This window comes from Wallemia ichthyophaga (assembly GCF_000400465.1).
Source record: "Wallemia ichthyophaga EXF-994 unplaced genomic scaffold scaffold6, whole genome shotgun sequence".
In the NCBI taxonomy this organism is placed as follows: Eukaryota; Fungi; Basidiomycota; class Wallemiomycetes; order Wallemiales; family Wallemiaceae; genus Wallemia; species Wallemia ichthyophaga.
In genome coordinates, this window is record NW_008806279.1 from 1 (window position 1) to 13,079 (window position 13,079).

General features: G+C 44.0%; 7 protein-coding genes and 1 non-coding gene across 8 annotated transcripts; 5 read left to right on the forward strand and 3 right to left on the reverse strand.

The window, feature by feature from the left end:
• Positions 1 to 129: 129 nt before the first annotated feature.
• J056_003817 (putative cutinase cut3) lies at positions 130 to 816 on the reverse strand (the record flags this gene model as incomplete). Its single annotated transcript, XM_009269026.1, has 2 exons — positions 130 to 246; positions 292 to 816. 2 exons carry the CDS (start codon positions 814 to 816, stop codon positions 130 to 132), a joined length of 642 nt encoding a protein of 213 aa, XP_009267301.1.
• Positions 817 to 1,307: 491 nt separating this feature from the next.
• J056_003818 (Sister chromatid cohesion protein pds5) lies at positions 1,308 to 5,396 on the forward strand (the record flags this gene model as incomplete). The annotated part of the gene is made up of 10 exons (XM_009269027.1): positions 1,308 to 1,353; positions 1,399 to 1,433; positions 1,481 to 1,678; positions 1,724 to 1,812; positions 1,859 to 3,884; positions 3,931 to 4,196; positions 4,242 to 4,543; positions 4,590 to 4,695; positions 4,740 to 5,076; positions 5,124 to 5,396. The coding sequence occupies 10 exons, from the start codon at positions 1,308 to 1,310 to the stop codon at positions 5,394 to 5,396; spliced, it is 3,678 nt and encodes a 1,225-aa protein (XP_009267302.1).
• A 197-nt stretch (positions 5,397 to 5,593) lies between these two features.
• J056_003819 (uncharacterized protein) lies at positions 5,594 to 7,249 on the reverse strand (the record flags this gene model as incomplete). The annotated part of the gene is made up of 1 exon (XM_009269028.1): positions 5,594 to 7,249. The coding sequence occupies one exon, from the start codon at positions 7,247 to 7,249 to the stop codon at positions 5,594 to 5,596; it is 1,656 nt and encodes a 551-aa protein (XP_009267303.1).
• Positions 7,250 to 7,562: 313 nt separating this feature from the next.
• Positions 7,563 to 8,766, forward strand: J056_003820 (COP9 signalosome complex subunit 5; the record flags this gene model as incomplete). The annotated part of the gene is made up of 4 exons (XM_009269029.1): positions 7,563 to 7,616; positions 7,669 to 7,899; positions 7,951 to 8,415; positions 8,464 to 8,766. 4 exons carry the CDS (start codon positions 7,563 to 7,565, stop codon positions 8,764 to 8,766), a joined length of 1,053 nt encoding a protein of 350 aa, XP_009267304.1.
• Positions 8,767 to 9,018: 252 nt separating this feature from the next.
• On the forward strand, positions 9,019 to 9,672 carry J056_003821 (Uracil phosphoribosyltransferase; the record flags this gene model as incomplete). The annotated part of the gene is made up of 1 exon (XM_009269030.1): positions 9,019 to 9,672. One exon carries the CDS (start codon positions 9,019 to 9,021, stop codon positions 9,670 to 9,672), a length of 654 nt encoding a protein of 217 aa, XP_009267305.1.
• A 224-nt stretch (positions 9,673 to 9,896) lies between these two features.
• Positions 9,897 to 9,968, forward strand: J056_004989. The gene has a single exon. It is a non-coding gene; the product is annotated as a tRNA-Ala (tRNA).
• Positions 9,969 to 10,146: 178 nt separating this feature from the next.
• Positions 10,147 to 10,838, forward strand: J056_003822 (uncharacterized protein; the record flags this gene model as incomplete). Its single annotated transcript, XM_009269031.1, has 2 exons — positions 10,147 to 10,267; positions 10,321 to 10,838. The coding sequence occupies 2 exons, from the start codon at positions 10,147 to 10,149 to the stop codon at positions 10,836 to 10,838; spliced, it is 639 nt and encodes a 212-aa protein (XP_009267306.1).
• Positions 10,839 to 10,913: 75 nt separating this feature from the next.
• Positions 10,914 to 13,049, reverse strand: J056_003823 (Folic acid synthesis protein fol1; the record flags this gene model as incomplete). Its single annotated transcript, XM_009269032.1, has 2 exons — positions 10,914 to 12,506; positions 12,555 to 13,049. 2 exons carry the CDS (start codon positions 13,047 to 13,049, stop codon positions 10,914 to 10,916), a joined length of 2,088 nt encoding a protein of 695 aa, XP_009267307.1.
• Between the last annotated feature and the right edge of the window lie 30 nt (positions 13,050 to 13,079).

Consider the following 13,079-nt stretch of genomic DNA (forward strand, 5'->3'; position numbering starts at 1 on the left):
ATTAAATGCTTGCTAACCTGATCTGATAGATAAACGTTTGAAAAATGACCTCAAGGTTTCTGAATTTTTAGGTAGGCACACAAGATATCTTAAAAGTGAATGGCATCCCGCCTATATTTATCGCAAAATTTAGCTCAAGTGCTCTATAAGATGTTGAGCTGCTTGATTTTGTACTTCCATATCGAATCCATACTTTAAATGGCCAGACCTGAAGCCCGTGCAGGCAACATTGCAGATGCAGTCGTCCTGGAAAGAAATTAGAGAATGTAAACCACTCCAACTTCAACTTACACTATAGCAAAAGTCAAGAGCTTTTCCGCTCTCGTCAAACGAGTCTGGAATTGGCTTAGATAAGGCACTAGCAACACCAAAGGCGTTGTCGGCACCAAGTCCTTCGACATTTGACTGCTGATTTGGCATTCTGTATGGATTACCGATAAGAATGACAGCTTCTATCATGTTCTTTGCATCTTCCGAGAGATTGCTACTGTTGAGAGCGTCCAGTGTAGTAGTAGCGCCCTGACTGTAGCCAAGAAGCGCGTATCGTTGATCTGGGCAAGATTGTAATCCATCGGAGATTTTGTTAATTATGTCGATAACTCCAAGTGAAGTATTCTGATCGAAACCAGCTGGATACTTCGTATCATACTCTTCTCCGTTGGGTACTTGATTAAGAGTTTCGCTAATCATGGTGCGGAAGCCTGCTGAAGGACCTTGACGTTCACCAGTTCCCCTGGTAGAGATGAGCAAATAGTCGTTGCACTTAGCAAAGGCAGCAGTGGTGAGCGCGGCGATTGTGGCAATTGAAAAGAGCATGTTGATTGTGGATTGTGTTTAAGAGCAGGATAAGCCATATCTTATATATATGTTTTATAGCCGAGCCTTATGAAACATGGGTCTGTGCACTATGATTATAAATCGATCATCAAACATGACCCTTTTCTCGGATAATGAGACTAAACTTAATCAATGTGCGTAAAGTATTCTATCTGATATATTCTTCAAATTCCCGCCTAAGATTCATTACGCGATGCTTAAGTCACTTTCTTACAGATTTGGGGTACTTTCGGCTTTCTGAATAAGCGGTATTGCCGTAGGTATTGATGTTGTAATTAAATTGATGAAATACTGCCCGTCAATGTCACCGTAACATCAAACGCGCTCGCAATCGAATGAACGACCGAGGAGATTTATATATACATATTTGTCACGCCTTTTGTCGCCATTGATGTCGCTGGATATTCCACATGACCGTTTATATGATGATTTCTCAACTCGCGTCTGATGAAAGTGAACGGTGATTCGCGATGGCACTCGCGAAGCTAAAATTCAAGGAGAAGATATTACAGCAGGGTGCGTAGAGTATGGTGCAAAATAATTTAATCCAAATATTCCTAGGACTACAAACGAACGAGTTGTTAAGAAGATTACAAGTGGGTGACGCGAGATGGCCGCGATATAGTGGCTTATATGGCATCAGAATCTACACAAGGAGCTTTCAGAATGGGACCAAGATGTTGTTGACGCGCTTTCCTTGCACAAAGTCGCGAAGCAGTTGCTCGATAAGTCACTACTCTTACACAAGGACAAGCATGTAAAAGCACTCGTAGCGGCTTCTTTTGTGGATATACTGAGATTGTGTGCACCTGACGCACCATACACGCTTCAAGAGCTCAAGGTTGGGTGTTGATATCATATCACCACAAACTCACAAATCAAATAGGACATCTTCTCATTTATATTCAGACAAGTAGCATACCTGTGGAAACCACCAAAGGATAAGAAGCAGAGCGAAGTCCAGTGCTATCAAGAGTAGGCGTATGTCTTCTTATACGGCACACTGCTAACAGCTTACAAGATATTACTACATACTTCGTACAATGGCGGACGTTAGTTGTATAGTTCTCGTGTGTGACTTACCCAACTCAGAAGACGTCGTCGGTGATATCTTCAAGGACTTCTTAGAAGGAATACGCGTGGATACTTCACCGAGACTGCAGGGATTCATGGCCGACATCCTGGCTCAGCTTGTCGATGAATCCAACACTATCCCCAACGACATACTCGAGTCAATGCTCATTGCATTCTCAGACAAGACGGCCAAAATGAACTCAGCTAAGCATAGATTGGTTGTGGAAGTCTGCAACAAAACATCAGAGAGGTTGCAAAAGAGCGTCTGTCAATACTTCAGTGAGATTCTTCTAAAGTTGGTTAACGACGAGTATACGGAGAAGACTTTTGACGAGGTAGTGGCAGCGCACAAGATTATCAGAGCAATTCATAGACATTCACCACGAATCTTACTCAGCACAGTACCGCAGCTTGAGGCAGAGCTGTTGTCCGAGAACAACGATGTTCGTGACTTGGGCACGCGAACTCTAGGTAGAATGATAGGCGAGCCAACCGCCGACACCAGCTATTATTCACTCGCAAAAGAGTACCCAAATACCTTCCGTGCATGGATAGAAAGAAGGAAAGATTTAATACCGTCGATCAGAGGAATTATCGTGGAGTACGCCTCAGCAATAATACTCACCCATCCGCAACTCAGCAATGAGATACTCACAACTATCACTGACAAAATGCGCGACTTTGACGATAAGGTTAGAGCTGGCGCTTGTCACTTCTTCCAAAAGATCACCTACGAAGTAGCAATCTCGTACACCTCCAAGAGCACCTTAGATGAGCTGGCGATGAGATGCAAAGACAAAAAAGCACTCGTTCGTCAAGATGCATTTGAAAGTTTGGGCAGACTGTACGCTTTAGCATACGCCGATATCAAAATCAACAACACCGCGGCGATGGAAAAGTTTGGATGGATACCAAGAGCTGTACTCGCACCTCTGTCTGTTTCGCTTCCTTCGCAAATTGCCTCCATCAAGATTCAGGTGGAAAGGACACTCGTTAAACACATTTTACCACTTCACGCTGATTCTGAGGGTGCATGGGTTGATCGTTTCTTGCGAGTATATAAGGATCTAGGTGAAGATGAGAAGAAAGGACTGCTGATGTTGACAGGACTGACTATGAGTGCTCAACGTCCATATGCTCTTCGGTTCGTGGAAGCTTGCGAGGAATTCAACAACGATCGCACCAATGACAATAAAGAACACGTTTTGAACTACATCAAGTTCCTTGGCGGACTCTTTCCAGAAGACTCCAAAGCCACAGGTGATTTGCAAGAGTTCGTCAAGCTGAACGAGAGCCGTCTTTACAAGAGTTTAAAGATAGCTATGGATACTCAACAATGCGATTTTAAGACACTGCAAAAGTCACAATCTGAACTCCATCGCCGTCTTGAGCAGGTAGCTGGTCAACGCAAAACGCTACCAGGCACATTCGACGCTCTTCTACTCAAGACCACATACCCGTTTATAAACAAGTCGTCTGTACCCCATCTTTTAAAGAGATCTGTCGAGGGAAGTAGCTCAGCAAAAGATATTCTTCTCGCTATCGCAAAGTTCACTCCTCTGATGTTGAAGAGTCATATAAGCGAGCTTAGCAGACACATTAACGACGAGAAATCAGCTGATCTAGCCCTCATTCTTCTGGCTGCAGTTGCAAGAGCTGACAGAAGTTCAATTCAATCTGATAAGCGTTTCATAGATCGTCTCATCCGATTCGTTGATGAAGGCACGCGCAAGCAAGTCAAGTATGCCACACGCATTCTGTCGTGTTATGAGAATGCCAAAGATAGTCTCAAAAAGATAGCTAGTAGTATCAAGTTAGAAGAAGATTTAAACAATGAAGATCGATTGATGAGGAGTTTTTCATTTTTGGCTGAGGCTTCTAAATCCGCTTATGATGTTATAAATGGGCACGCGGAGTCACTCTTTAGCACTATCGCTAGCCTTCTCATGACTCATCAGCACAGCTCTTTAGATGTAGGTGCGAGATTTAATTTCAAAATTCTAATTGACATGTTGATAGCCTTCCATTGACACTGACTTGGAATGGGTTGAAGATGATGCAGTCGATAACCTTACTATGGCTAAATTAGATGCCATGAGGCTTTGCACGCACATCGCAAAAGCCAATCAAAACAACCCTGATCAAGAGTTGGACACTGCAAAGGAGATTGGAAAGTTGTATGCCCGAGTCTTGCGTAACAAAGGTGAAGTGCTAGGTGAGGACGACGAGTCTGAGGATACAGCGTTTGCGGAAATCAACAACGAAGACGAAGTATTTACAACGCCGTGAGTTACATATTTTCACTCAAAATCAAGGCTAACAAAGGCTAGTGCCTGTATACGCTCAAGGCTCCGTTTGAGGGCGCTGATTGGATTGATTAAGATTGCACACGACGAGAAACTTGAGAAGGAAGTAGTCAGACCGAGATTTTTGTTAATGTCAGGTGGAATGCAAGATGCTGCTTATACTATTCGCAGGACGTTTATAGAAAAGCTGATCAAATACCTTGCCAACTTTAAGCTTCCACATCACTACAACGTCTGTATATTCCTCACTGCCCATGAGCCAGTTCCAGATATTGTCACCAGCGGTCAGATTTACGTTCAGTCCATGCTGCGTCGTCATACAGCGAGTGGGTGTCTTCCTTTTAAAGCTGCACTCCTAACCATCTCACCTAGAAATTCGCTTGAACGCTTTCGAAATGATCTTTTATCGTTTGTTACACACGCTCGCACATCATCCAGACTTCTCTGCTCACCCCGCTGATATTGAAGCGACAGCAAAGTAAGACATAGACGGTCAAAGAACAATGCTAACATGCAGTGTAGGTATATAACGTTCTACCTTGAGCTGGTAGCCACTTCAGAAAACATCAATTTGTTGTACCACTTGGCTGGAAGGCTGAAGACAGTAAGGGATATAACGACCAAAGAGAATAGTGTGAATCTGTACATCTTGAGCGAGTTGGGTCAGCATCTCACTAGCACATTGGCACACAACAAGAAGTGGACTTTGACTGCATATGAAGGAAAAGTAAAGCTTTCAACTGATATATTCAAAGCACTACCAAATAGCGATGTACAGCGCGAGATTACTCAGAAGATGTACCTGACTGAAGAAATGAAGAGCCAGCTGGGTAACACTACCAAACATACAGCACCAAGGGTGGGTAAACTATGAGGCTGTTTGACTATACTAACCACACCGCATAGAAAAAGAAAATTGAAGAAGGTGGTAATAAAACAAGGAAACCCGCAAAGCGCGCCAAGAAAAAGCATAATTGGGATGAAGATGATAAGGAGAGTGAAGGAGACATTTCCGGCGACGAAAGCGATGTTACGATGAACAAAGAAGATGAAGACAGAAGGAAAGGCCCAACGAGGAAAGCCCGTCCCCAACCACGACCTGCAAATCGCGTTCAGGACTCCGACGATGATGAGATGGAAGAAGCAGAACCAAACGACGAGAATGTTGACACTGAATGAATTTGACGTTGACATACCTGCATACTCCAACTAATCTTACTAACGCAAGCTATTGTAATTTTAAAGCTCATAGCCTATTTATTCATCCCACTAGAACTTGCAGTGTTAAGTCTAATGCAATATATTTATAGTACAATGCATCTATCGCTTGAAAGTGTGTAATTCACAGAAGTGATATTTGCTAACGTGCTACGTTGCTAATTCGCTAACATGGTAGCGTGTTTTGTTTTACTACTTTCAATCTCGCCATTTTGCTGTAGCAACATATCCAAATAAGCCCTTGTTTGAGATCTCTCAGGTGCGAAGGGTAGAATGTGGGAGATGATCGTATCCAGTTGTGTATCATTTGGTGGTGTCCAATGAGGTATGTTGAACGAACTATCTTGGTGCTGTAGCCATCTCAACATCATTTGCACATTAAGAATGCGATTTCTGGAAGCGTATGCACGGAGTAGTGTAACAACGCCCTCCATAGCAAATGGTATCCCTTTGGCTGCCATGTCTTCTAACGCTTCTCTGACTCTATCTGCACTGTGCTTGGTTGAGAAGGCGTGAAGGAAAGGCAAACATGACATTGAGTCTGGTCGCATTGAGGGTGGTATAATAAAGTTGAACCTGTTTGACGTAGACACTGGTGGTGACATGAGATTTGACCAGAGGTTGTTGTGTAAACTCATGTCATTTTTGTTCATGATGAGTATCGAAGCATATGCCGCACCTAGAGCAAATGGATCAGGCCATAGCAACAACGGTTGAGACTTGTTCTTGTATGTCGCGAGCATATCTTCGAATTTAAGTGAAGCTTTTGTCGGTATCAGTGTCTTTGGTATACCAATAGGTAGGTAAACTTCTAAAAAAATTGCTAGGGCTCTTTTTGCTTTAATGTCCTTCTTGTGATCGGGTGATTGAGAGGAATTTGACAACTGCATATACATTCTGGAAAATGTCCATAACGATTTAGCTCGTTGCTTCAAATGAGGTCGATTGAGGAGACGCTCTCTCAATGCTTTGAGTCTTGGTGCGATGTAAGTAGTGTGTAGTTTGTTTTGATAGTACAACACCAAAGATGCAATCGCTTTTGCCGATGGTAGAGACGCATCGGCGAACAAACTCTCTTCGAGCTGCCGAACAGTCTTGTAATTAGGTTGAAGCAATGAGAGCTCTTGAGCAAGTTGCTGTTCCACTTGATTGGATGAGGATCTTGGCCCAAGTGTTGGAGATTTTGACAATTTAAGAGCCTCTTGGGGGTAATACTTGGACATAATTTGCTGAGCTTGTCGCAGAAGTTTACCCTTTGCATTATTCTTTATACCCTCTTGAATAATAAGTTTCGCCGTGAATGCACTAGGCACGTATTGTTGAAAAGACTCGTTTATCTTGTTGCCGTGTTCGTCAGTATTCTGCCATCTATAGAGAGTGCTGTGGAGATCATCGAAACGTCTGGTCAGGGCTAGTTGATTGAGGAGAACATCACGTTTGTTGTGCCAAATGGAAGACTTGAGCTCCTGCTCTTCAAGATATCTAACAACATTATAGGTGGATTGAGAGAATCTGGTAAGATGAGCGAGAATGTGCGTAACTTGATTGCTATTTAAGTAGAGGTTCTGTCCTAGTAAAGCCAAAGCATCGAGGTTAGATGGATTCGTGGAGAAGAAGACGTGCAAAATGTGTGAGGAGTGGAATGAGCGAGATGGAATGAGAGGAATCCAAGCCAATGTTCCATCCATGTCGTTGTGAAGGAGTCTGTCGATAGCAGCGACAGTGTAGTAATGAGACTGACGAATGCGTACATGCATTTTACGGAGATCGCTGAGAATTTCCCTAGCAGCAATGAACTGATGTTCGCGTGCCATTTTCTTGAGAACAGAGCAAGGAGGAGGGTTGTTTACTTGAGGAGTATTTGATAGAGTGTGTAAATCCGTTGGTTCGAATAGAGTGAAATCAGGATCAGTGGAGGGTGTTAAATAATTCCATTGATATCGATGACGAGTTACAGTGAATGATTTTGCAAACGTTGAGGTTGGTGGGATGACACGAGCAACAGATGAGTTTAAGCTGAGCACTGCGTGTGTATGAGTTAGTCTGGTTTTCAAAATGCTTTAAACTAACTCATTTTTCATCAACTTGTGATGATCGTTTGACTTGAACCATCAACTCAACCACAACATGGATTCCTCAGTGGCCATGAAAACTTTCGAATTGGAGAATGACGTTGAGGAGGTTAGCGCTTTGGTTTTCAGATTATCGATTAATTTGGCTTATCCACACCCAGATCGACCAGATCTACTCTTACGATGATAACGCACAAAGAGAAATCAACAATAAGCGTCCATGGAGGCAAGATCCTCATTATTTCAAGCGTGTCAAGATTAGTTCAGTTGCACTTATCAAAATGGTTCTACACGCAAGATCTGGCGTCCCTTATGAAGTTATGGGTCTTATGCAAGGCAAGATTGAAGGTGATACAATGATTATCATGGATGCTTTCGCTTTACCTGTCCAGGTTAGTTGCAGTGCAGAAATACACACTGAAACACATTAATGTATCATTCAGGGTACTGAAACACGCGTTAATGCTTCAAATGAAGCTAATGAATTCATGGTCAACTGGTTAAATGGCAGCAAGTCTGTCAACAAGCCAGAGAATGCTCTAGGTTGGTATCATTCCCACCCAGGCTACGGTTGCTGGCTTAGTGGTATAGACGTTACCACTCAGTCTACCAATCAGACGTTCCAGGATCCATGGGTTGCTGTCGTTATTGATCCAAATAGAACTATCTCAGCTGGCAGAGTCGACATTGGCGCTTTTAGAACTTATCCTGAGGGTTATAAGCCACCGACAAGTACAGCAGTTGATCAAAACATCCCTCAGTCAAAGATTGAAGATTTTGGTGTTCACGCAAACGCTTACTATCAACTTGAAGTGTCGATATTCAAAAGCACCCTTGATAAAAAAGTACTTGACCTGCTTTGGAGCAAGTATTGGGTCAACACGCTCGCTCAAAGCAATCTCGTCACTGTGAGTCACAAAATCATCACTTGATTTCACACCTAATATAACTTAAAGAATCGAGCATACTTGACTGATCAAATTACCGATCTTCAAGCCAAGCTAAAAGCAGCTGAAATGGGACTTTATGGAAGAGGTGCTGCTGAGAAGCCAGAGGATGATTCAGGTCTTGCAAAAGCAGTACGATCTAGCAACCGCATAGCCGTTGAGGGCCAACTTGGCTTAATATCACAGATGGCCAAAGACGCACTATTTAATTGGAAAGGCTGCACAGATCATGACCATAACAATGACCATAACAAGATAAGCACATGTGCAAATAACGTGTCACAGCTAAGTACTGAACCAATGCAGATGTAAAAACATCCCTTCTATACCTTGATCACATCGATTTGTATCCTATTGCATTCTTTTGCATTTATTTTAGTTGTAGTGTAGATGTGCGCTTTGATGGTGTCCGAGCTGTTCAAGATTTTCATGCTGCAAATAAGGCCTGCGTTCACAGGAAAATTGACAATATAGCCACTTTAGCTCATAAAAACGTTTGATATGGAAATTATATGCATAACCTGTGCTCATCATTGTGTGAAGATGATGAATTGAACTACCATCATGTCCGAATCTACCAATTTACCACCAAATGCACACAGATTACCACGCACAAACCAACTAGAAGGCTTAATGACAATCATACGCGACAAGACGACATCAAGAGGAGAATTCATCTTCTATGCGGACAGGTTGATCAGACTTATAATTGAATCAGGACTTAACGTATTACCCACAATACCAAAGCATATTACTACAGAAACTGGCGAGAAATTTCAAGGTGTTGGATTTGAAGGTAAGGTGTGTGGTGTCTCTATTTTGAGAGCGGGTGAGGCAATGGAGAGTGCTTTAAGGGAGTGTTTGCGTAGTGTGCGTATTGGTAAAGTGTTAGTACAAAGAAATGAACAAACGGGTGAAGCACATCTCTACTATGCCAAGTTACCCGAAGATATTCACGAAAGATTCGTTCTCCTCTTAGATCCTATGTTAGCTACCGGTGGATCTGCGATTAGAGCTATTGAAGTCTTGCTAAGCAGAGGTGTACAGCAAGAGAAGATTGTCTTTTTGAATGTCCTCAGTGCACCTGAAGGTCTCAACGTTATGTATGAAAAATACCCAAAGATGAAGATTATTACTGGATGGGTGGACAGGCAACTCGATCAGCACAACTATATTGTTCCAGGATTAGGTGACTTTGGTGACAGATACTTTGCTTAGATAGGAATTTTGTTATATATGGTTAAATGCATACATAACTTTCATTGAAGTGTTATACTTCGTGTGCTTTTTAAAGCTTAGTTGGTAATTTTCGGTTTTATTGTAAGGCACAAAACTATCGAAAAACAGAATGTTCTCAAATTTTCATTAGATTTGTATTCTTACTTGGAAATATATACGTTGCAAATTTTCAATCTGGATAATTGGCGTAGTATAGCGGTTAAGGGGGTATAGTTCAGTGGCTAGAACGCGGTCTTCGCAAGACCGAGGCCGGGGTTCGATTCCCCGTACCTCCATTTTTTTTGCAATTTCATTTTCGATAGACCTATGAGTCAGAGTTATGAGGGCTTGTTATCAGTGTGATAGACATGCATTAGCTGTAATAATTCTAATCACAAAAGTATTTTGTTGTTTCACCTTGCTCAATCCACCACACACTGTCGTAAGCAAACACTCAACTGACGTCAAGAGGAAATGCAGCGAATTTTTGGCAAAATACCAGCAATCGCGGCCATCAACACACCCTCAACAATTCTACGAGGGATTTCAACAACATCTGTACAACTAAAAGCGAATGAGCGATTGAGAGATGAAGGTGGGTTGGTGAGAGCACGGCAAAGCAGCCAACTCACAAAGCAATATATGCAGAAATAGTACACGCTTTTGATAGAATTTCTGTTGTAGATGCACTCACTGGCAAGCCTCAACGAGCAGAGGATAGCAGTGAGGTATTACGCCGGCTAGAGCGAAGCAAATACCGCCTAGAGCTGGTGTCACAGAGTGCAGACACACCGCTAGTTAAAATTATAGACAAGGGCGACGAATACCGCAAGGCGAAAGAAAAAGCAGGGAGGGAGAAGGAATTGAAAGCAGCGAGCAAGGCTAAGAGCAAAATGGAAAAGGAAATACAACTAACATGGATGACTAGCTCGCATGACTTATCGCACAAATTGAGGAAAGCACACGACACTCTCTCCCAGAAAGGCAAAGTATCGGTGGTCTTTGCGAACAGCTCAGCACATAAACGTGTGGGTGACCCCGAGAAGGAATCCATTATCCGCAGTGTTGAAACGCAGTTGGGTTTGGGTACAAATACAAATGTAGTGAGGTGGAAAGAGACGGAGAGGAGTAAACGTTTCTGGGCTGTACATTTGAAAGGGACTTAGAAATAATTCATTTGTCATATCTGCAGAGTGTGCTTGGTTAGCTATCGCTTTTATTAGTCGTGCAATCCACACCACTCACATTGCTCGTGCCATCTTGGCTACGTCTACACTCTCCTTGATGTCATGCACGCGCACTATATCAGCGCCACCAGCCAACGCGGCCATTGTCGTGGCTGCTGTACCGGCCACGCGATCTTTGGCCGTATCGACGTTGGTGAGTTTACCGATGAATGCCTTGCGTGAGTGTCCTACAAGCAGCGGCATGTGCGAGAGTTTAAGATTGGGTGAGGGGGTGAGTGTTGGTGTCATTGTGTCCAGAGAAGCATCACTCGATGTACATCTACCCCCGAATTGGGAGAGATTGCGCAGGATATCCAAATTGCCGTTAACATCCTTGGCGAATCCAAGACCAGGATCTATGATAATATTCCAGCGTCGTATACCGCTCTCCATGGCTTTCTGCATCCGCTGCTGAATCTCCCCTTTGACGCCTTCGACTACGCCAGCGTCGTACTGCGTAAGGGATGTCATGGTGGAGGAGTCACCGCGCATGTGCATAAGTATATATGGCACACCTAAATCAGCCACCGTCTCCAACATACCCTCGTCAGCCATCCCCCCACTGACGTCGTTGACTATATCTGCACCTGCTTCTACAGCTGCGCGTGCGACGCTGGCTCTGAAAGTGTCCACAGATATGAGAACATCGGGGTGTTGGCTACGCAGCGTCTTAATCAACGGTACTACCCGGTGTACCTCGTCGTGCGCAGATACATCTGGGGCATTAGGTCGCGTGGACATGCCGCCGACGTCGAGTATATCCGCACCTTCTTGCACCATTCTAGTTGCATTCGCGAGAGCGTCTTCAAGAGTAAAGTTGAGTCCGCCGTCTGAGAAGGAGTCTGGAGTGCAATTAAGGATGGCCATCACCCACCGCCTTCCGCGCAAGCTGAAGAGTCTGTCACCCACGGGCAGCACGAGTTGAACGGCGTTGTCGCCATCCCCAATACGCTGCAGGGCTTGCGTGGTAGTGAGGGAGTGTGTTATAGGTGTATAATTGGGGAGTATGTCAGCGAGAGGCCGTAGCACAAAGGCGCGCTCACGCATGCCCGCGTGAGGGACACGCAGAGTGTCCGTGTGCACGCACTCTTCGCCATACAGGAGGATATCGAGGTCGATGGGACGCGGACCCTTCACCTGCCCCTCCATGTCGCGGCCTAGATCTCTCTCAATCTCTTTGAGCGAGTCAAGGAGCGTGTGTGGGTGCAGCGCAGTGGTTATTTTGCACACACCGTTCAGAAATGCAGGCTGGTCGTGTACGTACATTGGCGCAGTAGCGTAGAGATGCGATGTGTCAACTACATTCCCCACTCCACGCTTCTCTAGTTGCGAGAGTGCGCTGTGGATGTGGGCCTTCTTATTGCCGAGGTTGCTGCCGAGAGAGAGAACAGCGGTGGTGGTGCGGGGGTGATCTTCTAAGACATTTGGAGAAACATTATAGTCAGCAGCTGTACGCGTCACTTGCACACTGGCAGAATCAGCGAAAGTGAGTGCACTCGGTTTTGCAGCTTTGATGGTGATGCTCGGGTGGGCGAGCTGGACAACAGCGAGTTTTGCAGCATCGAGAGCAAGATGTTCGAGTACGTGATAGGAGGAGTTTTGGAGGAACTGTTGGGGTGATAAAAAAAAGAGGTGAAAATTTGGATATTGACGTACATTGATGAGATTTTCAATGAGTAGTAGGATATGAGAATAGTCAGTACCAGGAACACTAACATCTAAGACTACTTTCTGCTTAAACTGCCTCTCCCAGGGATGTATACCAATGATAGTGTCTACGTCAATACCAGAGACGTGGTAGGTATCATTAAACGCACAACCAGCGTCCTGTACCTGCTCATACTGTACGACACCTTTCAAAAGACCTTTGCACTTTGAAAGTTTAAGATTTAGGGCTTCCACGCCTTGATAAGAGAAGGTGGCGCGTGAAATGGCAGTTGCGAGAGAATTGAGGTTGGAATAAGTGCCAGAACAGGCTTGGTTGATAGAATTCGTTAGGCTTGCGTAGTTTATGCTCTTATCGAGATCGTTTTGTACCGATGTACTGCACTGTATATCAACAACCAATGGCTCAGCGTTTGTATTCTTAAATCTATCGAATCCAACGGTACTAGTCACATTAAGCTTGTTTATACTAATGACATCCCTCATATGTTTCAACCTGTTTAATCCACTCAACCT